The sequence below is a fragment of the Nelumbo lutea genome, chromosome 5 (genome assembly GCF_056320005.1).
Source record: "Nelumbo lutea isolate HS-2025 chromosome 5, American lotus-T2T, whole genome shotgun sequence".
Classification (NCBI taxonomy): domain Eukaryota; kingdom Viridiplantae; phylum Streptophyta; class Magnoliopsida; order Proteales; family Nelumbonaceae; genus Nelumbo; species Nelumbo lutea.
Genome location: NC_142688.1, coordinates 12028990 through 12055762, shown reverse-complemented (window position 1 = coordinate 12055762; position 26773 = coordinate 12028990). Strand labels below are relative to the sequence as shown.

General features: G+C 37.2%; 5 protein-coding genes across 6 annotated transcripts; 3 read left to right on the top strand and 2 right to left on the bottom strand.

Moving 5' to 3' along the window:
- Positions 1–369: 369 nt before the first annotated feature.
- On the top strand, positions 370–3602 carry LOC148850371 (protein PLANT CADMIUM RESISTANCE 2-like). Its single transcript, XM_088947076.1, has 4 exons — positions 370–747; positions 857–928; positions 1040–1252; positions 3405–3602. Exons 1-4 carry the CDS (start codon positions 543–545, stop codon positions 3479–3481), a joined length of 567 nt encoding a protein of 188 aa, XP_088803202.1. The 5' UTR covers positions 370–542; the 3' UTR covers positions 3482–3602.
- Positions 3603–5613: 2011 nt separating this feature from the next.
- Positions 5614–8788, top strand: LOC148850370 (cell number regulator 1-like). Of its 2 annotated transcripts, XM_088947442.1 has the most exons (5): positions 5614–6332; positions 6971–7073; positions 7182–7253; positions 7352–7564; positions 8425–8788. In XM_088947442.1, the coding sequence occupies exons 1-5, from the start codon at positions 6297–6299 to the stop codon at positions 8499–8501; spliced, it is 501 nt and encodes a 166-aa protein (XP_088803568.1). In that variant the 5' UTR covers positions 5614–6296; the 3' UTR covers positions 8502–8788. The 2 variants fall into 2 exon arrangements, with proteins under 2 accessions (XP_088803568.1, XP_088803569.1); XM_088947443.1 differs by lacking the exon at positions 5614–6332 and having other exon boundaries at positions 6926–7073.
- Positions 8789–9437: 649 nt separating this feature from the next.
- Positions 9438–10477, bottom strand: CML30 (Calcium-binding EF-hand family protein). The gene has a single exon (XM_088947440.1). The coding sequence runs from the start codon at positions 10349–10351 to the stop codon at positions 9716–9718; it is 636 nt and encodes a 211-aa protein (XP_088803566.1). The 5' UTR covers positions 10352–10477; the 3' UTR covers positions 9438–9715.
- Positions 10478–10579: 102 nt separating this feature from the next.
- SCO2 (protein disulfide isomerase) lies at positions 10580–13508 on the bottom strand. The gene is made up of 3 exons (XM_088947441.1): positions 12947–13508; positions 12714–12840; positions 10580–10901 (listed from the first exon to the last, which is right to left on the bottom strand). The coding sequence occupies exons 1-3, from the start codon at positions 13355–13357 to the stop codon at positions 10828–10830; spliced, it is 612 nt and encodes a 203-aa protein (XP_088803567.1). The 5' UTR covers positions 13358–13508; the 3' UTR covers positions 10580–10827.
- Positions 13509–20922: 7414 nt separating this feature from the next.
- On the top strand, positions 20923–24087 carry LOC148850367 (putative serine/threonine-protein kinase At1g01540). The gene is made up of 7 exons (XM_088946489.1): positions 20923–21965; positions 22177–22281; positions 22413–22535; positions 22617–22787; positions 22945–23074; positions 23182–23388; positions 23650–24087. Exons 1-7 carry the CDS (start codon positions 21298–21300, stop codon positions 23731–23733), a joined length of 1488 nt encoding a protein of 495 aa, XP_088802615.1. The 5' UTR covers positions 20923–21297; the 3' UTR covers positions 23734–24087.
- The last annotated feature ends 2686 nt before the right edge of the window (positions 24088–26773 follow it).

Below are 26773 nucleotides of genomic sequence, written 5' to 3'. Positions count from 1 at the left end.
AGCAATAAAGAAAGAAGAAATAACCTGTGGATCTGATCTTTAATTAATTTTTGGATCTTATTATTATTATTATTATTATTATTATTATTATTATTATTATTATTATTATTATTATTTTGCAACTAATTCTCGGAGCTCTTGGGTTCTTATATATACTTCCGTTGGGGTCAATGAATAGTTAGTTCACTTAGTTGTACATTGGTACACAGCGGAATGAGGCTCCCATAAGCAACTTAACTAATTAATTGGTCCCTCCTGTGGTGGGACAATTGGGTCATGTCATTGCTCCCAACTTGTATAAGAAAAATTGAAAGAAGCTGCACAGAAGCCAATAAATGTTTGAAATTTCAACTTGGCTACAAAATATACACAGAACTTGTACCTTAATCATATAGAAACTTCTCTCATCGACCAGTTGACAGTTTCCACGAAATCCAACCATTTCTTCAGTTATATTAATAAGAGTTGTTTGCTTCATTTCATTACAGAGCTAGAAAGGTTCCACCAGAGGTTGTAATTAGTTAGCGGCCTTGTCTCAGCAAATGTATCCTTCAGCTCCACACAACCAAGGGGCATATACGCCGGAGGCACATGGAGGTCCAGTTCCAGCTTCGGGCGTTCCACATACTCCTCCTACACAAGCATATGCCGCCGGATATATCGCAAGGAACACGCCTTTTAAAGCTCCGACGGTCGGAATACCCTGGTCAACCGGTCTTTGCCACTGCTGCGACGATCCGGCAAATTGTAAGAACACCAAGCCTCTAAGTCATGTCAAGATTTTCTGTGCTGATCTGATCTCTCTAGTACTATTGTCTAATTAATCCATTCATTCTTCTACTGTTTGTAATTGAAGGTGTGATCACTTGCTTTTGCCCTTGCATTACGTTTGGACAGATTGCAGAGATTGTGAATAGGGGCCAAACATGTAAGTCTCTGTTACAGAATATTAATCTACCCGCATATATGCTCTGCTCATATTGAACACTGAATTGATTGAAGCTAGGTTTGAAGTTTGATGGGTGGACTTTGTGTGCAGCTTGTGCCAGTAGAGGTGCTATTTATGGGCTCTTACTGGGTTTCACGGGCTTCGCTTGCTTATATTCCTGCTTCTACCGCTCCAAATTGAGGGGACAATACGATCTGGAAGAGGCCCCTTGTGTGGATTGCTTAGTTCATTTCTGTTGTGAGACTTGTGCACTGTGTCAAGAATACAGAGAGCTTAAGATGCGTGGATATGACATGGGAATTGGTAAAGTGCTGACTGCTGACACCACCCCCTTGTTCAGTTGTTTATACCTTAAGTCGCGTTTTGGTTTGATGGAAAATAAGAGAAATATAAAATTGAGGGGAAATTCTCAAGGAATTTCACAAAGTCAGTCCTATTTTTTATTCCCAATAGGACCCAACAACTAGACCTGGCAAAAAGTTGATCCAACCCACAAACCCGACCTAACCCAACCCGATAAAATAGGGTTAGGGTCTCATATTTAGCAACCCAAATGTGAAAAATGATCTGACCCGACCCATAAATTGAGTTGGGTTGGGTCATGGGTCAACCTGCTGACCTGATTGTCAAGTCTAATTGATATTATTTATGCATTGTTAGAAGTTTCCACTCTTTAATTTTTTCTATTGTCTTTACTTTTTATTGTTTACTGCTTAAATTGTTAAATGTTAAAGTTTTTATTTTATATTTGGAATTTTAAAGTTAATTCTTTTAATTTTGACATTTTTCATGTAATTTTTCTTTATTTTTTTTAAATTTAATTATTTTTTGGGATAACCCAAATTGACCCATGGGTCAACCCTAACCTGAACATTTAGGGTTAGGGTCTAGCATTTGACAACCCAGCCTGAAATTCAACCCTACCCAAAATCAACCAAAAATACCTTAACCCAATCCGAATCTAACCAAAAATATCCGGGTCCAGCGTATTACCAAATAGGAAAGAGAACATTAAACAAGATTGAACCCAGTTTCAGCTGGAAAAACTTTGGCTGTTGGGGGCAAACAGCCTTTCCTGTTGAGAGAGTTTTTTGGTTGGACACTTTTCCATGAGAGTGGACAAATTAAAAATTACCCATTGATTTATTTTGAATAAAAATAAAAACATGTCCGTGAATTGATGAACTGCCGTGAATGTGTCCAACCCAAAAACTCTTTCAATAAGAAAGGTTATTGGCCCCCAACAACCAAAGTTAACCACCCGTTTCAGCCCAAGTTGGCCCAGGCTAAAATTCATGAATTTGGGCTGGGCTTAGGTTGATGATCCAGGTCATTAGGTTCTATGAAATCTTATTGACCGATCCACTAGAAGAGAAGGGTGAATAAATTAGAAATGTATGTTGCTTTACAAACGGGACGGGCTATCCTCAATTTGGAATTTCGAATAAGCTTATCCTTGCTTCCATGTGCCCCCATTGACTGACCCCTACTCACCCTTTTAAGAAAGGTTTTTTCGTCATTTTCCTTTTTTTCTTTATTGTTTTCATGTGCTCTTTGTGTCTTTTTTATTTTTTTTAATTCTTCGTTTAGACTTGGGAAGGCTGGAACCAGGCTATTGAATCTATTTACCGTTGATTCCAAGGTTCTTAATTGTGAATAATTTTATCATTTTGTTGGGCAGGAATCAAAGGCTTCCAGAAAAAAAAAAAAAAAAAAAAAAATATATATATATATATATATATATATATAAAGCGAAGGATTCAAACCTTTGGAAGTCCGATTTTTTTTTGCTAAAATTTTTTAGGCATTATTCCAAAAAAAAAAAGTTATTACATTTACATTCATGTATTATATATTATTTAATTGTATTTATTGTGATGCATTATATTATAAATCAAACTCCTAATTTCGTCACTCTTTTTTGTTTTACAATTACTTTACAAAATCCATAAATAAATTCTACGCATATTTTTATTTATTTAATTCTGCAAGTATTTTTACTGAAATGAGGAAAAAAAACTTTGCAAATTTAACTGAAATTAAATTTATTCGTCATGTGCCATTTAAAAATATTATAAGAGCAATAAGTGTAGAAATTGAAGACAATGCTTTTTCTTCATAGTAATAGAACGCAGTACTATTGGTATTGGATATGCTTCTGCTTTGAGCTTTGGGCTTTGGGCTGTGGGCTGTAGGAAACAAAAATGAGCCGAAAGGTGTTTGAGCATTTGGTAAGTGTTGCTTTAAAACACATAATAATCTAAAGCTAAAACACTTTTGAGCACCCACAAAGCATAAAATTGGGGCTTTATGCTTTTGGGCTTTAAAAGCATAAACCCTTAAGTTTATCCAAATGCAACCTATAATATTAAATGGCAAAAAATAATCATGAAAATTAATTAATTACGCTTGAAAGAATTCACTAATGTTTGTTAAATTACGTTTGAATTTGAAGGTTGGGAGGCAAATATGGGTAGACAAAACCGAGGAATGACAGTACCTCCAAGTGTGGGAGCAGGCATGACAAGATGAAGACATCTCTGCGCAACTTGTATCTTTTAGTTGTACATGTTTTACAAATGATTTACATCTCTATATGTCGCACCCAAACATCCAAGTTCAAGTGCTATTATTAATGAAGGTTGAGACACTGTGATTCTGGATATAATTTTGGATCATTTTTGTTTGTTGTTTGAGAGCCACAAGAGCAGATGACCTTCACTCATTAACTCTTAAGTCTTAAAGAGCTGACACAATTGCAATGTTGCCAAAAACATGCTTTCATCTATGAACATACAACTATGTATAAAGAGGCCGGATACTGGCTTCACAGCATGCCCTGACCATACATAGAAAAGGAAACATCTCTTATAATTATACTTATTATTTATGGGAAGATGTTCTCAATAAATAGTAGAAAGTGGCAGTGAGGTCCTTGTGAGAAACAAATCCCAATTCATAGCACAAAGAGCAATTTCCTTCGGCGTGGACAATGAAGTGAGGTTGCTATAGCACAAAGAGCAATCAGGAGTTTCCCCTCTCAACTGCGACTGCAAGGCCTTATCACATGCGAGAAAAATAGCAAAAGTGGATCACTTTTTATGCAACCATCTCCATGTTACTTTCTCTTTAGAAAATTTGTGTAGTCAGGGTCAGGGGTAAAACTTGTTCGCGGAATGGGGAATTTAATATTTGGGTGGGTCCTGATCCTTGGGCCTCTATTTGACATAATCAAAGAGCCCATGCATTTGACTTAAGCCAAGCCCACCGAATTCCCTTGATATGCTGAAACTCTGCTTCGTAACTCGATCCCACGCCAAAACCATGTGCTGATAGCCTGATACGCAGACTGTTCTCTTGGAAGTATAGGAATAATAATATATTAATACTTTCTCTTGAAAAAGAATTCTAAAAAACCTCTTTTATATTTTTATATTAGTAAAAATCTCTCATCTATTTTCAAAAAATTCAATAAATACTTCGATTAAGACGGACAACATTAAAGAGATGACCATTTTTCTTCAAAATACTTATTTTACCTTTTTAAAAACTAATATGTATCTATTTTTATTAAAATAACTCTATCTCAAGAATACTGTTCATCTTCTTCTTTACAATGCACAAGGGTAGAATAACGATGCACTCTCCCCTTCAGAAGATTCTATAGATAAACCTCTCGATCAAGGCACTCCGCTTATTCCAATTCCAGAAGCTCATTCTGATAATCCTGTGCTTTGATTGTTTACTTTGATTCAGTCATGAGTTGTGGGTGAGGCTGAATGGCTGATCACCAATTTAATTTAAAGGTGTTGATTGATGAAGAAGTTGGGCCACCAATTCTTATGGCTCTTGGTTAGTCTTCGCTGATGGTGGATTTGTCAGGAGACTTAGACCAGGACTAATTAGCGTCGTCGGTGCTTTATCCTTTAAACAGACGTGAGACGTCCTTGGATTGGTTGTTAACTGTTAAAGGATTTAATTCATGCGGTTATCCAAACCCAATCCTTTTGTTTTCTTTATTTGTTTTTCTTCAAATCAAACCCATACAGAACAAGAGATCTACAAATTTGAAGGAAAAAAAGAAGGAAAATATTCTAGCAGTTTAGAAGAGCTGATTCTGGGTGACAGTGGGCTCCGAAAGTGGGGTCAGTAGGTTTTTGGGTAGTTTTTGTCTTTTCTTTTTCCCTTCAATTTAGTACTTATTGAAGAATTAGAGTCAGAATCTTGGTTTTTAAATCGAGGGGTTTCTTTCTTTCTTTATTTCATGTTTCCTTTTAAGAGCTCATCGTCGAGAGACCTTTGATCATGTTTCCCTTTAAGAGCTCATTGTGGAGAGGCCTTTGATTTTTCTTTAAAAGTTACTTATCCAGGTAAATGCAATTACTTGGTACTTACCCAGGTAAATACATATATCCATGTTCTTTTATTTTTCAGGTAAATAGTATAATGGTCATTTTAGTCATAAAAATCCATTATTAAAAAGAGTATTTTTGTCTCATTCAAGTGTTATCAACTTTCCTTTTAGGTGGGATAGTTATTTATCCACCTGGGTAAATGATACCCAAGAAAATAAATTTTTTCTAATCCCCACATTAATCTAAAAAATGAATATGAGATTCTTGGTCAATGGGAACCAAAATCCCATTGACCAACTTTCCCCCTCTCAAAATCTAAAACAAAATAACGTCCCCTATGATTAAAGAATAGAGAAGGAAAATTTCTTCCTCTTGCAATTTTCTCCTGGAAACCAAAATGGACGATATTTCAATGAAGGAGCCTCTTAAATACGATTTCATTGGAAAATTTGGAGGTCATAAGATTTGGGTTCACCAAATTTAGTGTTTTTGGTGGTGCCATCGTTTTTAACTCTTTTATTTTATATATAATTAGCTGTTGAAACTTCAAACATCAAAAAATAGAATTCCCTTGACAGATCTTTCCTCTTTTCCTCACCCTTGAAAAGAAAATAAAAAATAAAAAAAAGAATCCCATAGTCTCTCTCCCTCTCTATCTCTCCCTCTTCCTCTATTCCGCAGGTGGGGAGGGGGAAAAACTAGGATATCTCCCTGGCTCTGTATTCCTCTCTCCTTCTCTCTCCAACCATGATTTTTGACAAAAGGCCAATGCAATCAGAAGGGGACATGTACCTAGAAGTGATTTATCTCGATTTTGGTCTTTGAGAATCAACAACGCCATTCAAAAGGTAATAGGAGAGGTCTTTTTGGATTTTGATGAGCCTCTTCTTGTTGTGAGGAGGTAAGTGGAGTGCTTTGATAGAGAGGTCTATCTGCAATCTTCTGGAGGGGGAGTGCACCGCCATTCTTCTGTCGTGTATCTAAAGAAGAAGATGAATAATGCTCAAGCAAATTATGGAGTTGTTGAGGTAGAATTATTTTAGTAAAGAAAATGCATATTAATTCGTAAAAGAGTAAAATAAGTATTTTAAAAAAATCATTTCTTTAACATTTTCTGTCTTGATCATTGACCCGAAGGAGGTATTTATTGAATTCTTTTGATAAGGGGAGGTATTTATTGAATTTTTTAAAATAGAGAAGAGATTTTTTGCTAAATGAAACTATAAATGAGGCTTTTATAACTGTCAGAAAATATTTAAGGGGAGGTTTTTATATAATATCCTAAAAGGAAAGAGAAACCTGTCAGCCTGTCACATTCTGTCATTCTCAAAACTTGCAATCGCATCTTTGATTCCCGGTGAAGTTATTTAATAGTCCTTGTCCTCCAAGCCACGCCCACGGCCCACGCGCCTACCCCAAAGAAAAATGCAAAATAACCGAGAACCAATGTATTGAGTATTGACCATGTTGTAGCGTGGCCCTTCACAAAACTTGGTACTGCAATCATACAGAGAATTGCCATCTTATTAATTACAGGAAATTGCTTCCATCAAACCAAACCAGACCTCTTTCTTGAAACTACTACATCTCTTCTTTATTTCTTTGAAGCTTTATATTCATCAAATTCGCATACCAAATGTACCCTTCTTATCCATATGCCAAACAGGGAGTCCCAGTTCCAGTCCCAGTTCCACCTCCACTTCAAGCTCCGGGTGCCCCAGGACCATGGTCGACCGGCCTTTGCCACTGTTGCGATGATCCCGCAATCTGTAAGAACACGTTGCCTCTTTTAACTTTTGATTCTTTCCTGTCCTGCCCTAACCATGGCTATTCATTGTGCTGGGTGTTGTAAATTTGTTTTGGTTGGAACTTGGAAGGTTTGGTCACTTGTTGCTGCCCTTGTGTTACCTTCGGACAGATTGCAGAGATTGTGAACAGAGGTTCCCTGCGTAAGTCTGTTAAAACTTAAAACATGCTTGATTAACAAATTTACTCGTTGTGGATGTTGAATCAATTGATCAGTTAACGTGGTTTTTCATGTATCCAGCTTGTTCGGCAAGCTGTGTGATCTATGGGATGTTACAAGCTATTCCCAGTTTATCATGCTTGTATTCGAGCTGCTATCGCTCGAAACTGAGAGCCCAATACGACCTGGAAGAGGCTCCCTGTGTGGATTCCTTAGTTCACTTATGTTGCGAGGCTTGTGCACTGTGTCAAGAATACAGAGAGCTCAAGAACCGTGGATTTGACATGGGAATAGGTAGGTCTCCCTTCTTTCATATCCTTACTTCAATCTCAAATAGTTTTTTAGCTTGTGTCGATATCACCAGCTCTGCCAACAAAAAATGCTGAATTTTCTAGCCCAGAAGGGATTGTATGTTATTGGAATTTCAGATCCACTAATCCTCTTATCTGATCTTTCTTTCCTCTATTTTTTTTTTTTTTCTCCTGAGCCTTTGAGAGTAGGAAAAGTAAATTAAGAATCCCTCTTCAATGGTCTATCAGGGGAGAGAGGACTTCATATATCATTATCCTTTACAATGAGACCCTCATGAAATCATGTTTAACTATAAACAAGCCTATAACTTAAAAGTAGGCCTTAGCAACTTCTCAAAAAAAAAAAAAAAACGCCTTAATTAAACTGCATATCGTTTGCCATGTATCCATGTCATCATAAATTAATTATGCAAATAAAAATCATGGAAATCAAACGTTTCTAAACAATTGTGAGATGGCGTCTAATTAAGCTGAATAGGAAGTCTATTCTAGTTAAGAGCTATTATTCGCCATTAACTATGATTTTGTGGTTTTTTAAATAAAAACAATTGTCACATCAGCCAAAACAATATGTATGTGTTGCTGATGTGGCAGTTGGTTATTTAAAATCAGTAAAATCATAAATAATTAATTGACAATTATTAGTGAAAAATTTTATGCTGCTAAAAAGACACCATATCGAAGGAATTTTGACCAATACCAAAACCCCAGTGAATTTGTTAGGTTACTACTTTTATGATACCTATTGATTAATTATAAGTATTTTCGGTTTCACTTTAATTATGTTTAGATTTTTTTTTATCCTCGTTCACACCACTAAGAAATTTATATTTGAATATGAAGGTTGGCAAGCAAACATGGATAGACAGAGACGTGGAATTACAGTAGCTCCTGTTGTGGGAGCAGGCATGGTGAGATGAAGAGGAAGATCTTCGACACAAATGCTGCAAACTTGTGTCTCTATACATGTTGCAGATGTATATTTGCATTAAGTTGGTTTTCTTGCTTCGGTATTTAGAATCATTTTTCAATGTAAGCAAGTTGATTCCTTGAGACAGGAGGAGCCTTCATGCAAACATACAAAGCTTCGTTTTTCTCTATACATAGAAACAGAAGTAGGTTTTCATTGTACCCAATGTACATTGAAACAAACGAAGCTTAAAGGATAAACAAAAGTATACGGTACAAAAATCTTAATCTTCATATATTTTCAGCCCTCCCAGTAAGGTCTCTCTCTCTCTCTTTGAGAGTTTTGTTGTAAAGGCCAAAGAACCATGTAGGGTGGATTACGGTGAAAACTGAAAAGAGGAGATCCCATAGAGATAATAATTGTGTACCTGCATCAACATTGAACTATATGAAACTCCCATCTTTTGTCAGCAGAGCCTACCTAACATCAAGCCCCAGTCTCAAACAGAAGATATGGTTGAGAGTGAGAGCTCCTAGTAAGTGAATCACAGTCAGATCCGACCTCTACATACATCTGCTCCACTCAATAATAGGAGTTCTGAATCATTACAGGGCAGATTATAGAATGGTCTGTTCTGGAGGACATTGCAAACCCAATATATGAACTGGATACCAGCATGAGCCAAATCGCTTCTTGGCTTCCGGTCAGGGAACTACAAATTCACCGTTCCAAGAGATTCCTCCAAAGAAGATAGAGAAAGCTCAATTTGGTAGAATTCACTGAGTGGGGACTTTTAATTCCCATATCAGTGTCAGGGATGGGCCTGGCCCAGGATGACTGGAAAGAACAAGCGAAACAGGGCTAGCCCAGCACTACCAGCCCGGCAAGTGGAAGATGTGAATCCAGTCATCCAGAAACCATGATGATTCAAAAAGCTCCCCATTCCTTTGACAAGTAAATTAAATTTCACTCAGTCCAAAATTAAGACTTTTGATGGTAGATCATACATATATCTTGCCTATTATAGTTTTGGTTATCCAAGCGCCATAGCAACTGGGTGGTTATAAAAAATTTCCTTCTCCAGAGAGAGAGAGGCACATAATAAACATATCTTTTGGCCAAAATATCAAATATAAATAGGAACATAGTTTTACACATAGGAGACATAGGACCAATTTGCCAAATGAGATTTTGGGCCAAGGTAGAGCTGCACAGCAGAAACTTCTAATTGGGCTTCATGGACAGTGTCATCATGTTCATGAACTCTTCCATATCCACAAAACCATCCCCATCAGTATCCACCCCTCGAACCATCCGTTTACAATCCTCCAAGTCCAGGCTGCAACTCTCCCCAAGCCTATTCAGCACCTCCAACACCTCCTCCGGGCTTATTTTCCCATCCCCATCCAAATCAAAAAACCAAAACGCTTTTCTTATGTCAATCACTTTAACCCCTCCTCCCTTCTTGTGAGCGTCCATGAACTCATCAAAATCAATGAACCCATCTCGGTCCAAGTCAATAACATGAAATATCCTATGCACTTCATCACACTCAACATCCTGCTGCCTTAACTTCCTCAGTAAAGCAGAATAATCCTTCTTAGAGATCTTCCCGTCTTTGTCCGCATCAAATTCATCAAATACCCGCCTCATCTCATCCACATTTGGCTGGAATGCCTGCGACAGCCCAGAGTATTGTCTGTCTTTGAAGGAAAACTGCTGAGTTGGTTTCGGTAAAAACCTTTGAGGAAGCCTGAATAGGAAATTGAGGAAACTTATTTTGGGTTGGAACATTCTCAAAGCTTCTTGTGCCTGATGACAGCACAATTCCCGATAAGAATGAACTCCTCCCTTCGACATTGACTCCAAATATAAGCGTCAACTGCCTGCTATGGGTAGAAATCAAAAGAAGGCAAGGGATTATTCTCTTCCATGTCAACAAGTTAAGCCAAAATTGAGTTCTGTGGTTTTCCTAAAGCACTTACTTGCAATTAAGGGTTGCAAATTTTTAAAAGTTATGAATGGAAGCAAGATAAAGAGAGAGAAGAGCATAAATAGACTAGAATCAAAGGAAAAGAATATGCATTCAGTGTAAAGTGATCTTCTACTCTTTTTTATTCTGCTTCAAAGTTCCAACATCCTGATGGAATTATCCTTCGCAATCCATAGCAAAGTGAGTTATAAACTAATAGGCCAGAAGTAGCAAAAGAATAACATCAATAGTTGTATTACATTAATACATAATTAGGACAGATGGGGAGCTCGTCAAAAAGAATGAAATTAAAAATTTAAGGAAAATTAAGAACTTAAAAAAAAAAGATTTGTGTATATCTGTTTCAGGGAGATTTCCCATTATCTAAATCCTCCATCACTTTAATGTCCTTGCGGGTTGTAACTTTGTGAACATATCCTGCACAGATGAAGGGAATTCAGTACAACCTTAATTGCAATGAATATTAAACCACAATTAAAAGATTACATCTGAGGGTTATATCATTAAAATAAATATCCGCTCACTGACATTTAAAAGTTTATATGTGCATGTTTCTAATGCTTTAACCTTTTTAAAGCCATTTTGATATACTAAAACATAGAGCTTCTTATAGTTATTAAATGGCGTGTAACTTGTAAAGAATGTGACGGTTTTCTCTAAAAGTCCTAATATTCTCAAATCCTTTATTTTCTTAAAAATTGGTATATCTACGAAGCTTAAGCATTGCACCTAACGGCTTGCAGTTCATGCATCTATGGTCTTAACAGTAAAATAAAGCAGATCCAATGGTCTTAACCATCCAAGCTATCACATTCTATGGATTAGACTTTTAGAGCACTCGAGTCAAGAAAAGAGAAGTCAGCACAAGATATTACATGGATTAGATTAATGGGTTATGGTTTATATCTTTGTGTGCCGGCTCCTACATCCATGGTCCATTCTGCCCCTACTTGTGCAATGGCAATACCAATCCCAACTTAACAACTTTTAACTTGCTTCGTCTGAAAACTAATTTTATCTTTCACAAAGAATGGTAGCATTTTCAACGGAATGAATGGTGCCCTCACTCCCTGGCAAGACCCAAGGAAAACTCATGTCCTCTCCTAAGCATATACAAAAGTATGCTTTCCCTTCAAAATCATTTTCTTTCATCCTCCCAAACACCCCATGTAATAGCATGCATCATACCACTACAGAAGGCGCAAACCCTTTGGCCCAAGCTTGAATGGCCACCATTGAAAGCAAATAAAAAATAATTGTCATCTCTGGAGGAGCAACCCACACTAGAACAAAAAAGGGTAAATTACAGACTGCCACCTTGTACTTTGGGGGTAGTGACACTTAACCCCCTGAACTGTCATTTGCAACAAGACCCACCATGAACTTTTAGATTGCAGCATTTTGCCCCCACTGTTAGTATTCGTCGGTTAACTTCATAAAGATTCTCATGTGACTGTCATGTGCATGTTTAAACATTTCTAAAACCCCAAATGCCTTCATATCATTTTATGAGACCATTTTGTGGAAAATTGATAAAACACAACATAGAAAAAGCAGAAAATAAAGGAAAAGTACGAAATTGTGCAGAAAATATAACAAAGAAAAAAAGGAAAATACAGAAAGACAGAAAAAAATACAAGAGAATATAGAACTTAGAATGAGCAATTTTATAATTTTATCTTTAACATCAAGCCCATTAAAAAATGAAAATTTGAGGGGCTAAGTGTCACTACCCCAAGGTACAAGGTGGAAGTCTGTAATTTACCAAACAAAAAGGTAAACAAGTGCCACACAAAACAAGTATCAATCCCCTGCTTGTTAGATTGCTGTAAAATCATCTGCCAATGTAATGTAGGAATAAAAAAGTTACATAGACTAGCAATCAAATAAATAACGGACAAGAAGTAAGAAAAGAACGAAGCTATTTACAGTTAAGATGCTTCAAAGCAAGTTTCTTGAACCATAAACATCAAGTCTTATGTTTTGCAGAGGGTAGATTCCACAGTCTGGACCATCCCTTCCATAAATTTATCGAATAAACCAAAGATGGATAAAACCTCGAAATACATTACTTTTGTTGAGCGGCCTTTATCTTATTTCTTTTCACCATACTGGATCAATTTTTTTTCTTAACCAACAAGACATTGAAGCACAAGAAACAGAATTTGTTCTGTAAGAAAAAGAAAAAAAAAACGACAAAAGAACAAGAGAAGTAGAGAAAAAGAGTACCGATTCCAAGGCAAGGGATGCATTTGCAGATAATCTCCTTCCCTCTTTTATTATAATAACTGACGAAACCAGAACCTTGGCAACGTCTGCACTTCCCAGTCCATTCATACACCACTTGTTTACAGTTCTAAAATTCAAAGATGAGACATTAAGTAAAATTACTAGAAGTATGTAAAATGATCTTTTTTGTTTGCTTCTAAATCAATGTCATTAATTAAAAAGTAAACAATCACCTCAACTCGGGAGTTGCAATGAAGGCGACGATCGATCTCCTCCGGGAGTACCGGGGAAGAATCTGGATAAGTCATGGGAAGGGGGAGGGCATCGCCATCATCGGCCAGGTAGCTCTCCCTGTCGCATGACCATCTCTTTTCTCTTGCATTGACCCTAGTAGTGTTAGCAGCAGAGCTTCTCCTCGAACCACCGATGCCACTTACGTTCGAGTCTTGGACGAGATGGAGACCGAAGCCATTAGATACATCGATAGCTCCCGGAACATGGAACCAGCGAGGAGGAGTGGGACGGACAGGCGGGTCTGTGGCTATACAACAGACCCTGTAAGAGGAGGAGGGATTGGGAGAAGTGCGAAATGAGGAATAGGAATGGGAGGGAGAGAGGCGGAGGCTAGGGTTGATCCGCAACATTGGCTAATTATTTATACAGGAAGCGAACTTGGATGGATAGAAAGAGCATTCTTGTTGGCAGAGCCGCAGAGAGAGAAGTGAAACGTTATTTCTTTTGGTTACATCTGTAATGGTGTTAGTATGGTTTTGGTGGTCGAAGGGGATTAAGAGATTGAATTTAGAGACTGAGATCGAGAATGAGAAGAGGGGAAAACGACCGACGGTATCAAATTCACGAGTGCGTTGGAAATGGAGAATGAGAGAGACTGGGTACAATAAAAATGTGAGGAATCTGATTCAAGCCATCACAACAACAAGGAAGTGTTTGGCAAGTTGGGGAATTGAAAAAACGAAAAGGTTGGGTGCATACCGGACATCAGGACATGGAGGTGGTGTGTACTGTGGATTGGGAGGTGATGGGTAGTGGGCGCAGGCGGACGCCCAACTCAAACTCTTCCTACTTGGAATTGGGATCTGCTCTTCATACAGGGCGTCTCACAACGACCTCACAGGCACATCTATTGAGAGCATCTCCCGTAAATATTCCCAATGCACGGTGAAATGTGCTTGTGAGATCGTTGTGAGGCGCCCTGATAAGTATCAGGAGCAGATCCGGTCTCGCCTTCTTGAGCTTGAGCCCTGGTCATGTATCCACTATCCATACCAGCAGTATGTGTGCGCAGGAAGATGTGCTCCAGTGGATAGGGCCCACACAAAAATAAAAAATCATTGATCCGGTACCGGAAAGCCCTGATCTGCTGACTACAAGATTCTGTAGCCGTGCTTCCGGAATATCCCTTGTACTTCCTTTGCTGTAATTGATGTTGATGGGAGATGTCATACTCTAAATATTTAAGGCTGCAAATAATCCGGATCACATTCGATCCGAATTAAAATTCGATGGTAAGAGACGGATTTGAATATCCCATTCGGTATTAACAAATCGGATCGATTCGGAAAAGAGCGATCCATTTAGTTAATGGATAAAATTCGATTATACCCCCGATCAGATCCGTTAAAAATTTTTATATATGTTTTAAAATAATTTTATATAACATTTATACCCCATTACCCCTTACATTTATATTTAACTTTCTTTTGTATCTTTGTAATTTTTTATTTTTATTATGGCTAAAATATTAATTTGGCTTGTAAGCTACAAACCTTAATCGATTGGGGTCATTGGATTTGGGCTAAAATATTAATTTGGCTTATAAGCTACAAACCCAACAGTTAACAGTTTAACACACCTCTCTCGCTCGTGGAAGCCTGACCGCCGCCCGCCGGACCCTGACAACTCTGACAGTCAATCTGCATTGCTGCAATGCTACTGTTTGGAGAGGATGGCCGCTGCAACCAGCAACCAACCACATCCCATCGTGTATTGAGAACATCTCTCATAGAATAATAATGTTCAAGACATGTTCCCATGTGCAACAAAAACATGCTGTGAGATCTGTGTAAAGAATACTCGTGTAAGAAGCAGATCTAGACTCAAGGGATGCAAATTACAAGTTCTCTCTCTCTCCTCCCCTTCTAACCACTAGCCTATAGCCAATATTGTCTCTTAAGCCTGATCCCATTCGAATCAGATATTTGTTAAGATAAACAAATCAAATTAGATAGACCCCATAATTCATATGGTGTTTGAAAGCGTGGGTGTTTTTTTGGACTGATTTTCAAAAAAAATAAAAAAACACCCATTCTTGCTAGACCCATTTTTCACAAAAAATGCCTTGATATGTTTGGGAGTGTTTCTGTCACGTAGGCAGTGAGCAATACTATACTGTTTGGTAAGGTGATTTTCATCACCATTTTTCATGTATGTACTGATAGGTAAGCATCACATAGGATACACGTAATCGTCAATCAGTCAACCATTGGGGGCAATGGTTCATTGAAGCATGAAACGCCAAATTTGACGTTGCATGCAACGGTTGGGTCCTGATTTAAGATGTATGCCCATTTTTCAGCATTTTTTTCAAAAAACACTTGAACCAAACAATCATGTATGTGGGCATTTGTGAAATCACCTACGTGGATCCAACGTGTCATCGTTTTTTAGAAAAACAGTCATGCTTCCAAACATCCCCTCAATTTGATCATTAGCAGCCTTAGATGCTCTTATCTCTATGTTGGGGCATGGTTTTCAAAACCAGACCAGATCGGAAAAACCGGGAACCGATCACCTAATCGATTCTATTTTTCCCTAAACCGCTGAACCAACCGGTTAACTGTTCGAACAATTTTGATCATTTTTTAATTTTATTATTATTTTTTTAATTTTTTAATAATTTTTAATTTTTTATTAGAACAAACCGACTGTTCGAACAAATAACCGGACCCTTGACTGATTCGGTCACTGGGTCCATTTTAAAAACCATGGTCGAGTGGTGATACCTCTCAATCTCTCATGTATGTTGAGATGGACTCTCAATCAATATACCATGTCATATTTCACATGGCACTTTGGTTGACATGTGGGAGCCTTATTAAATGGCCAGCTTCCATTTTTTTATCCATATTTTTTTACTTCTTAGGGATACACAATGGATACTGGTGCTCATCAAAAACTTAAAAAGTTGAATTGAGGAAACCAAACCAAAAAATCTGGTGAGCCAAATCAACTAATTCGGTTCTCGGTTAATAAGTCTATTTAGTTTTAAACCTTCCCTTGATTCCTGTCCTTTGCATCTATCGCTTGATGACTCCTTTTTTTTTTCAAAAGAGGGCATAGCATTGATGACTATCTACTATGTATACTATCATACTTAAGCAGTCATACATAAACATTCAAAAATATAAAATGAAATTTTTTTACATCTATTTCTAGGTAAACCATTTTGCATCTCCTTCATCATTCATAAACCTTTCCAACTCCACCAATGTTGCAATGGTCTGTATTTGAATTGAACCAATCGAGAAGTGGCTCGTTGGTGTCTTATATAGCTGGTTTATTCTAGCAGTGATGCGAAATCGAATCCCGCAACCACTAGTTTAGGAAGAAAAGGGGTCAAGGGGAGGTTCATAGCACCGAATACCGAAAAACAGAAAAAAAAAAAAAAAAAAAAAAAAAACTCGAATTGATGGTCACCACAAGTTCAGTGCTGTAAAGGTCTCCTCCTAGATTGATTTACTAAGCATGACTTATGTTGGTGAAGGTATGAAAATTGGTCTCTACCACAACATGTTGCAACTCAACTTTCACCGATGCCATTGTTGTTTTCTCTCTTTGTAACAGGTAAGTTTATTTTCTTGCTTTTCACCTCTTCTTTTTTCCCGGAAATCTGTTGTGTTTTTCTTCAATTTTCTTTTTTCTTTTTTTCATTCTCTCAAAACTAGAGGTAGATTTGTTTTGAAGAAAACATAGAGAATATAAAAAAAAAAAAAAAAAAGGTGGAGGCCAATCTTGTGTAGTGGTTCTATTGTCGATTGAGAAGAAAATAGAATGAGAATAAAATATCTAGATTGATCTTATATTTATTTATAATTATTTATTATAAATATAAAAAAAAAAACTGAAAAACTGAAGACCGAACCAATCACAAAAGAATTGAACGATGAGACCCTTGAAATGGTGGTAGCTTTACGCCTTTACCCCCAACCCTGTTGACAATAGGACTTAATGCTAGGTCTCCTTTTCAAATAGTCTAAGAACCTACCAATTGAGTCACCATCAATTGCTTTCTTATCATTTTTTATTTTTAGAAAATAAAACAAAAAAGTGGAAAAAGGATTTAATTCAAGGAAACGGGCCTGGATTCCGTCCCCCACAAAACTCTGCATACACCTTAAAATATTGGCATTCATCCACATGCTAGGTTGAATGATTCAGGTGGTTTAGATTATCAGGGCAACCTTTAGACTGTTATCAATATGAGAAAAGATATGTAGTTGTTGGTTGAGAAAGAAAGAAAGAAAGAAAGGAATAAAGGAAGGAGGGAAAAGAAATAAAGGAATTAAGGAGGGAAGGAGGGAGCAAGAAGGAAGAGGAGGAGGAGGAGGATCTGACTTCACCAACTGGTGATGACAACAGAGACAACAGATGTAGCGGCAACAATCATAGAACTCAGATCTGAGATCTCATATCTTCTTTTCTTTTTCTCTCTTTCTCTCTGTTGTCTCTACTATGTGATTAGTCTTGTCTCAGTTCCTTTTTAATCTCATGCAAACCACTGTCAGGGTCGAACTGGCCGATGCTTCGATCGCCCGGGTCAGTGGTTTTCTGACCAAGTCAATGTTTTTTGGCCTAAAAACGGGTTAAGGGTAAAATAGAACTAATTGCCTAGATAATTTCTGGGCTGAAAAGTCTGACCATCTGAATCAACGACGATTAAAAAACACTACTCCTAAGAGGACATCGAGATGGACAGAAGTGGGACGACAGAAGATCCTAAATTCCCAACCCCACGAAACCCAATTGACCAAGTTAGATTTGATGAATTGGGCTAGGGTTGAGATCCATAGCAACTACAACACAGCCTTACGTATATATCCATGTTTTAAAATTGAAATGAAAATGAAACCATTTTTTCATGCAACTGTTCAACCAACTTGGTGAAATGTGTCAATTTGATGATGCCATAAATTAAATATTAAAAATATAAAAAATTATATATATCTTTAATATTATATATTTATCAAATTAAATAAAAATAATAATATCAAATGAAAAATAATTATTAAAGATGAAAATGGATAAAAATACAAAAAAAGAAAAAGAAAAACAGCAAAAAGAGAATAATGTTTAATCCTTGATGTATGTTGATCATGCGAACCGGTTCGAGGTGAAACCGAGCTTTCAACTGATTGCATGCCAACTGGATTTTATTGGTCGCATTTGTTTCTCCTTATACAATTATGGCCTTATTAATATTCAATTACGGCCTTACCAACCGGTCTCCTGGTGGTCGTATCAGAGATTTGGGATCAAATCCTGCTGCACCTAACTGGGTGATTTATGGGTTTGGCGGATGGGCAATTCAGATTATTCAGGTTAAGTTCATTGCATTGAATCATTCCCAACCTGGTCATGAAAATCGGGTTATTCAGGTTTAGATTATTGAGTTGGGCTCAGGGTTCCTTGGGCTCATACCAATGTAATGTCTTAAAAGCCTCTACATTGGAATTTTTTGTTTTTTAGTTTGAACTATAAAACCAAAATCAGATTTGATTTGTTATTAAAGGATTTGGATTAACTTTCTCCTGCCAAAAAAACAGCTTGAATAACTTTGTAACAAAAAGATAACGAATTTAATTATTCATGCCAACTAAGCATAGTACATAAACTCCACATTAATTTTACTTAATTTTAAAGCAGTGACAGTTTCAGGTTTAAACCTCCCCTACCCCCCCCCCCACCCCACACACAAAAAAAAAAAAAAAAAACTATGCCCATTAAATTCTAAATCTAATGCGAACTCTATTTTACTTATTGTTTTATCAGCTAAAAATAAAAAAATAAAAACAAAAGGAGGTCTATTTCTTAATACTTGTGTTAATTTAATTGAAACTTAGCTCTTAGAATCATGTTATTGGATAGAGATAAATGATTACTTAAATAATATACAAATAGAAGAAAAAATCATCAATGTACCGTGACAGTTTGATTTTGTATAAAAGAACAAATTCGAAAGAAAAAAAAAAAGTCATTTTAATCTTTTCTCAATAATAATAACAATCAAAAGACAATGACATTGGTATTTGTAAAAGCTTTTAAAAGCGGCTGGGCAGAATCTGAACATAATGAGCACCTAGTGGGCTGAAGTTCCCATTAGAGTTTTTTTTTTTTTTTCCTTTTTGACAAGATTTTTAGTTCACATTCCTTAATAATAATAATAATAATAATAATAATAATAATAATAATAATAATAATAATAATAATAATAATAATAATAATAATAATAATAATAATAATAATAAAGAAGTGCCAATTTTTATGTGTTTGCAGCAAAAGTATCCTTCATGCAGAGGGGAAGAGAAGAGATGAATTGAGTGGGGAGCCCACAAAAAATTGAGTGGAGAGAAAGGAAAATGAATGGAATAGAAGAGAAAATAAATGTAATAAATTTTTTCACATGGCGTGATTGTTTGGACATGAATATTGGTTGAGTGGTAGTATAACTGCACGTCTAATAAAGACTGCTTCAGTGCCACGTGGTGGCTAGCGAAGGAAAATAAGGATTTAGTTTGTTCACAATTTTGCTCCATAAAAGAATAAATTCTAACGCAAAAATGATTTTTAAAGCTAAATTTTATAGTTTCAAAGAATCAATTATTAGACTGAGTCTTTGAGAAAAAAATAATTTCCATAAGTTCTCATAAAATCAAACTTAAAAAAATAATTCTTTACAATCACAAAATTCATCCGAATTAATTATTTGAAAGCATGAAAGCAGAAAATATGCCAAACGCAGCCTACAATTTTAATACGGTGGTCTGGACGGTTGGCAAGGCCCATACCACTAGAAAGATTCAAGTTGATCTTAGGCCGGATTAAATCGTGTTCGTGGTGGATACATTTGCATTAAGTGGTATCCAATCCGAATTAGTGACTAAAATTTACTGGATCAAAGCACTGTCTAACCTGGAATTAGTGACTTGTGTATATATTCTTATATGAACTGGATCCAACAAATACAGTCACAGATTCGACCTGCTTAATGCCTTACGGACATCTGATCTACTACTAATGGGCCTTAAGATGTAGCCCACCCCACCACTGGCCCATTTTTTGGGTTTTGCAGCACAAAATCTGCCATGGGCCTACGGCCTTTACCTACTGCTTACGGAATACGGATAAATAAAATGTTTTTCTAAGCCAGGATAAATAAAAAATGTTGATTCACCGACATCCACGCAAAATACATTGAATTCCCATTTATAAATTTTCCTACACAAAAGTATATTTATCTTTCCTTTGTTTTTTTTTTTTTTTTTTTCTCGAATCCTTTTTGAGTTGGTGGTCTTCATGCTTGAATATAATAATAAAAATAAAATGAGCGAATACCATTGATTGCATAAAAAAGTAATAAAACAAATATAAACAACAAAGCAGAAGAAGACTCGTACACATTAGACCATGATTCTGACAAAAAAATCCTCATACACTAGCGAAAGGAGAAGCCCTGTTCCCAACTTTAATGCTTGATATCTTCACCTGTTAATTTAAGCTAAGGGGTTGTTTGGTACAGTGGTACTGTATGCCATTATATATAATTTTAATAGATTGCTGTTTAGATTGATGAATATCAATTTGTAAGAAATATGTATTGCCGCTACTGCTAGTGTCATTTTAATTAGTAAAAATATGTGTTTAGAAACCATTAAATTTAATTTTTTAGGTAATTGATCAATTCAAAATGTTTTAGGTATAAAAATCTTTTTTTCACACAATTTTATATTGATCAACCCCAAATCCAACGGCAACACCACACCACTACTCCAAACACCGCTTTAATTTTGTATTTCCAGTTTTTCTGATTGGACACAAAACACAAATAAACAAAACAAAACCAACTAATAATAATCATAACAAAATAAAGGATTAGAAAACATAAACCTACAGAGAGTCGGAGAGAGACCCTGGTTCGCTGACTTCATATTTGATTATTTATGTAAATTATTTTCCTTTCTTTTTTATTTTTCTGGGATGGGGGTTGGGAAGTTAGTGCACAAATCTATGACGAGTGCATTAAAATTGAGAACAACAAACTAGTGGGAATTCCTCTTATTCCAAAAGTCCCATCAAGACAGCTGCTACTCTCTTACCTCCTTTTCTTCTCTCCAGAGTCCAGACCCATCACTTTTACTTTCCTTCTCCATTGCCACCCTTTCCTCTTCTTCTTGGTCTTTCTTTTCCTTTTATCTTCTATTTATCTGGGTGTATCCCTCCGTTCTTGTATATATGCAACAACTAAAAAGCAGAACTAGAGTTGCAGAGGGAAGAACTGAAGAAGAGAATGTCTGACTATAAAGCTCCGTTTCTGAATGATGAGCTCTCGAAACGGACCTCAATCTTTGGTCTCCGCTTGTGGGTCATTCTGGGTGTATGTGTTGGAGCTGCCTTCGTTCTTCTTCTCTTTCTTATCTCTCTCTGGGTCACCTCGAAACGGAATAACACTTGCAAACACAAGTCCTCTCAGAAGCCCACAATCCCTAATGTTTCCAAAGAAATTCAAGAAATCAAAATTGACCATGCCCGGAATACAATTCACCATCAGCAAGATGCCAAGACTCACCAATTTCCTCCCAACCCATTACCCGAATCCGAGCACAATGGCTCAATTGAGCGCCAAGCCTTGCTCTTCCCTGCGGAGGAAGACAGCCCAATTGGGCTTCAGAGAATTCACATTGAGATCGGCAAGGATCATAGAATTTCCTACCCGGAACGTGGTGGTGGGTCCTCGCATGGGAGTGGGGAGGCTCGCTCGGTTGATCAGGTGTCGTTGGCAGCCCCCGAGGTTTCCCATTTGGGTTGGGGCCACTGGTATACCCTCAGAGAACTTGAGGACGCAACGAATGGTTTTGCGGACGAGAATGTGATCGGCGAAGGCGGATATGGCATTGTTTACCGTGGCGTCTTGGATGACAAGAGCCAGGTTGCTGTTAAGAACTTGCTCAATAACAGGTGCCCCTCTTTACTACATTGTCAACCTAATCCTTTTTTTGTTTCGGACAGAAGCCATTTTCTCAACAGCGGTAGAATAGCAGTATTCTCAGCCACTCAGTGGTGGTTGGTTATTCGAACATGCCGTTTTTTTTTTTTTTTTTTTTTTTTTTTTTTTTTTTTTTTGCTTTAGAGGTGATAAAATGACTAATTGGTATTTATGTTTCACTAGGGGACAAGCTGAGAGAGAGTTCAAGGTTGAAGTTGAAGCAATTGGACGTGTTCGGCACAAGAATTTAGTGAGGTTACTCGGTTATTGTGTTGAAGGAGCTCATAGGTACTTAGCTCTTCTATTCTATTGATGCTTGGAGAAACTGATCGATGGTCATTTTATCTCCATGGATGATTTTTAAATGTTTGTGTAAGTAAGAAAAAAACCCTGTTTTTCCTGTGTTGGTGTTTTCCCAGGATGCTTGTTTATGAGTATGTAGATAATGGTAACTTAGAACAGTGGCTCCATGGAGACGTAGGCCCTTACAGTCCTCTTACTTGGGAAATCCGTATGAACATAGTTCTTGGAACAGCAAATGGGTACAAATCTTTCAAACTTGGATCCTTCTACTCTTCAAATTAATTCTGCCTTCTCGGTAATGATTAAATTTCTGAATTTAGTTTGACATACCTTCATGAGGGACTTGAACCCAAGGTTGTTCATCGCGATATTAAGTCAAGCAATATTTTGCTCGACAAACAATGGAACCCAAAGGTGTCTGATTTCGGGCTTGCTAAGCTCTTGGGTTCGGAGAGGAGCTACGTCACAACCCGTGTGATGGGAACATTTGGGTGAGTTCAATATTCAATATTCAATCTTCAATCTTCAATCTTCCTCTAAATGATGATTATCTTCACCCAGTCACTGTTACTTTCTCTCTGCAAGTGATGACCTCAATAAGCGTGGATCAAGCATAGAAAATGATAACCTCTTGATTGTATTTTCCAGGTATGTAGCCCCTGAATATGCCAGTACAGGCATGTTGAATGAGAGAAGCGATGTGTATAGTTTTGGGATTCTTTTAATGGAGGTCATTTCTGGGAGGAATCCTGTTGATTACAGTAGACCTCCAGGAGAGGTTAGTGATTTAACTTGCTTGGAATATCTTTCAAGTGGTTCTGGTGCTCCACGGATTTTTCTTTCTTTCTTTTTTTTTTTTGCAACTCCTGTGTCTGGAACTTTCAGGTGAACTTGGTTGAGTGGCTGAGAACGATGGTTGCTAATCGAAATTCTGGGGGAGTATTGGATCCTAAAATACCTCAGAAACCTACTTCCAGGGAATTGAAGCGAGCACTATTAGTGGCATTACGCTGTGTGGACTCAGACGCACAGAAAAGGCCAAAGATGGGGCATGTGATACATATGCTCGAAGATGATTTCCACCTCCGAGATGTATGTCTGTGTTTTTCCTTTTAAACCCATTTTTTCCATTTACAGAATTTCGAATATTTCCTTTTTCACGGGTGGCCGTGGCCAAGCCGTGTCGATTTGACTTCAGAACTAAAAATAATTAAGCAGTCATTACCCCGGACATGCACATCGAATTAGAAGCAGCAAGATGTTGATCTTTTTGTTTTTATTATCATCTTTTTATAATCTCTGCAATCATCTTTGGTTCCTGTTTCTAATAAAAACATGAACAATTCATTGCAGGATCGTCGAGCTGGGCGGGATGCAGGATATGGACATCGTGATGGTGTCAAGGAAAGAGTGATAGAGAAGCGAGTGACAGAATGAGGTGATAATAGAGGTGGTACCCAGGTCAACAGGGCAAGGTGGACAAAGCAAGAATGCCAAGAAGAAAGTAGATGAACAGCAAGCAAGAAAGTAAAGTGGCAGAACTCATTTGTCTGATTCAGTCAATACAGATCCAGCCTGTGCGTATACGATATACCATTTACTTTGTATAAGCAAGTTTCATGAATGCCATTGTATACAATCTGTACCCCTGTATCTTTCGACAATATCATACTGGTTATCAATTGCTCTTTACTTTTTTTTTGTATCGTTGTAGCATGAGCTATATTTTGTATCTGGACGCTCCACTGTGTTTGGCTGTCATTCTGGAAAGTTCATTGCATCTTCATTGTTCATCTTCTCCTAAAACAATGAAAATATGCGATTCTGCACAGTTAAATTTTGCTAGAGTCCGAATATATGGGACTACCAAAATACTGGGTATTTTATCAGATCACTGGTGCAAGCTTTACATGTAGAACAGGCTTAAAAGCTTCTGTGCAATCAAATTTGAAAAGTTATTAAATTTTACATTCCATCAGATTTGACCGAACACTACGGCAAATTGGGGTTGATGGGCAAACATTCGAGCAGAATTGATGGTGGTGTAGGAGGGACAGCACTCCTAGTCTTCTGCTTGTTACATTAGTATGGCTGGATGTGGGATATGGACGGACCTCTCCACTCACATGGCCATGGGCCTTAGAGCATTGTCCAGAAGCTTATAGGGAGGGTGAGGTGTGGTATGACATGCAGAACCTTGACAGCTGGTGAATTTGACTCACTCTGGATTTTGTCCTCACATCAATTGCTGGTTGTGGTCTTAGAAGGAAGACATGAAGAGGCTTTTTCAGTTACTCAATTTGGTTTTTGCCTTTTGTGTTTATTTCGTATTTTAACTTGCGCTTGAGTGAAAGGGACCCTGGCATCTAGTTTGATTGATGCATTGGCTCTGTTCACGCTTGATAATCAGTAACTTCCTCGAGTTACTATGAGCTCTTTTTTTTTCCCATTGTTGGGAGGTTGGGGAGAATGTTGAATGTTGGTACTTTAATGAACTCTTGTGAACATATGTCTAGTTTTCCCCTTTTTTTTTTTCGGGTAAACACTGACTGTCAGTGGTGCTAATCGGTCCCAACTCCCAAGTGCCCTCTATTGGGGGTAATGGGGTCACGCTCCAATATCAGTTACCCTACAATCTGACAGCACCGACAGACACCGTAACACAGAAGAACAGAGTTTTTGCTTGCACCTAAAATTGAAAAATTATGAAGATCCCCGTAACCCACCATTGAATTCCTTGTTGTTAAGGGATTGTGCTTTTGGGCAAGTCCATAATTGGCACTAAAAGGCTCTCTTTGATTGCAGCAAGGTTTTTTAAACCGAATCGGACAATAAACCGTTCAGGGTCCGTTTCCTGGGTTGAATGGTCTGACCATTCAATTGAATGGACGTTCTGTTTTGACAAAAAATTAAAAATTAAAAAACAGTCAAAAATTGTTGGACAATTTGAATGGTTCAAACGTCTGGTTCAGTGATTTGCTGATCAAATCAATAATTTTTGGCCAAAAGACGATTCTGGGGTAAAATGGAACCGGTCAAATGACCAATTCATGAAACCGATTTTGAAATCATTAGTTTGCAGTACGAATTTCTTATGCATTGTAACAAATGCATGTGAGTAGTGCAAATAGACTAAATGCAAATTCTGCTTTACTTTTGCTTGTCTAAGTAACTACAGACTTTGTTTGTGATAAATAAGATAATGTGATCCCAACCTTAAATGCAAGAGAATGGAGGTAGGAAGAGGGTTGTTTGTTTGGGACTTGGAAGTGAGGTAGGAAGAAAGATGGTGTGATCATTACTTCATAAGAGAGATTTGAAATAGGAAAATAATATAAAATTTGAACAGTTTTTGACATTCAAAGTTTGCATTGACAATGAGTGTAAATAAGGCAAAAAGTACAAATTTTGTATCAAATAGGAGAAAGAGAACAAAATATCACAAAGGGATTGATCAAGCATGCATATTATGCTTGCAACAATCAGTAGACAATACTAAAGGAAAGCTCATGTAAAAGTCTCTGATGATTATGAGTAAGGCATATATAGGGGTGTCAATGGACCGGTTTTGGATTGGACCCTATCCAGTCCAAAATCAATTTGGACGGATTGGACGGACTAACAAGACATATTAGATTGGGTTGGATTAAGCCAATATCTGGTCCATTAATATAAGATAAGAATGCATGTGTCAATGGACCAAGTTTGAGTTGGAATCAATCTAAATCAAGATGAATTTTGAATAGATTGAATAGTCTAGACGATAAACATTGAATTGGACCAGTCCAAATTGATCCAAAACATTTATTAGATTGGATCTAGTGTATTTATAATGGACTCACATTAAACTGGGTCGGATTGGACCAAATCCAGTCCAATTGACACCCCTACGGCATATACACACAATAAAAACATATTTTAATTAATTTATCTGAGATGTGAATGACTCGATGCATTGAATAATTAAAATATGCATAGATATAATTAAAATAAAAAAAAAAAATCAACTTGAAACAAGAATATGGATTAGATTCCAGTAGCACATTCAAAAGCAACGCCCATCCAATATGGAGGTGTGTCGACATGCATAATATCTTATTGACTTTTGTTGCTCTCGAGCCTAAATACTCTTGAAAACTAGAAAGCAATGCCTAAAAACTGACAGCGAAAGATAATGTGGTGTGGCCTTTGTTTTTGATTCCTTTTTCTCCTTCTAGCCCTAGCTATGAATATTGGCAACAAGTAATGAGGTGGGCGGGTGGGTTATGGATTTAGGGGACTCAGAAGCAGAGGCCCACCAGTCCAGACCACAATTATACTATTTTCTATTTCATAAAATAGACAGTAACCCAGCTGTCTTGGATGAGATTGGGACCCATTGAATGCTGTCATAGGCTCGGGGCATTTCAATCACACTGACGTCTACAAGTAATACTCATAAACTAATAACGTATCTATATTGTTTGATCATTCCAAA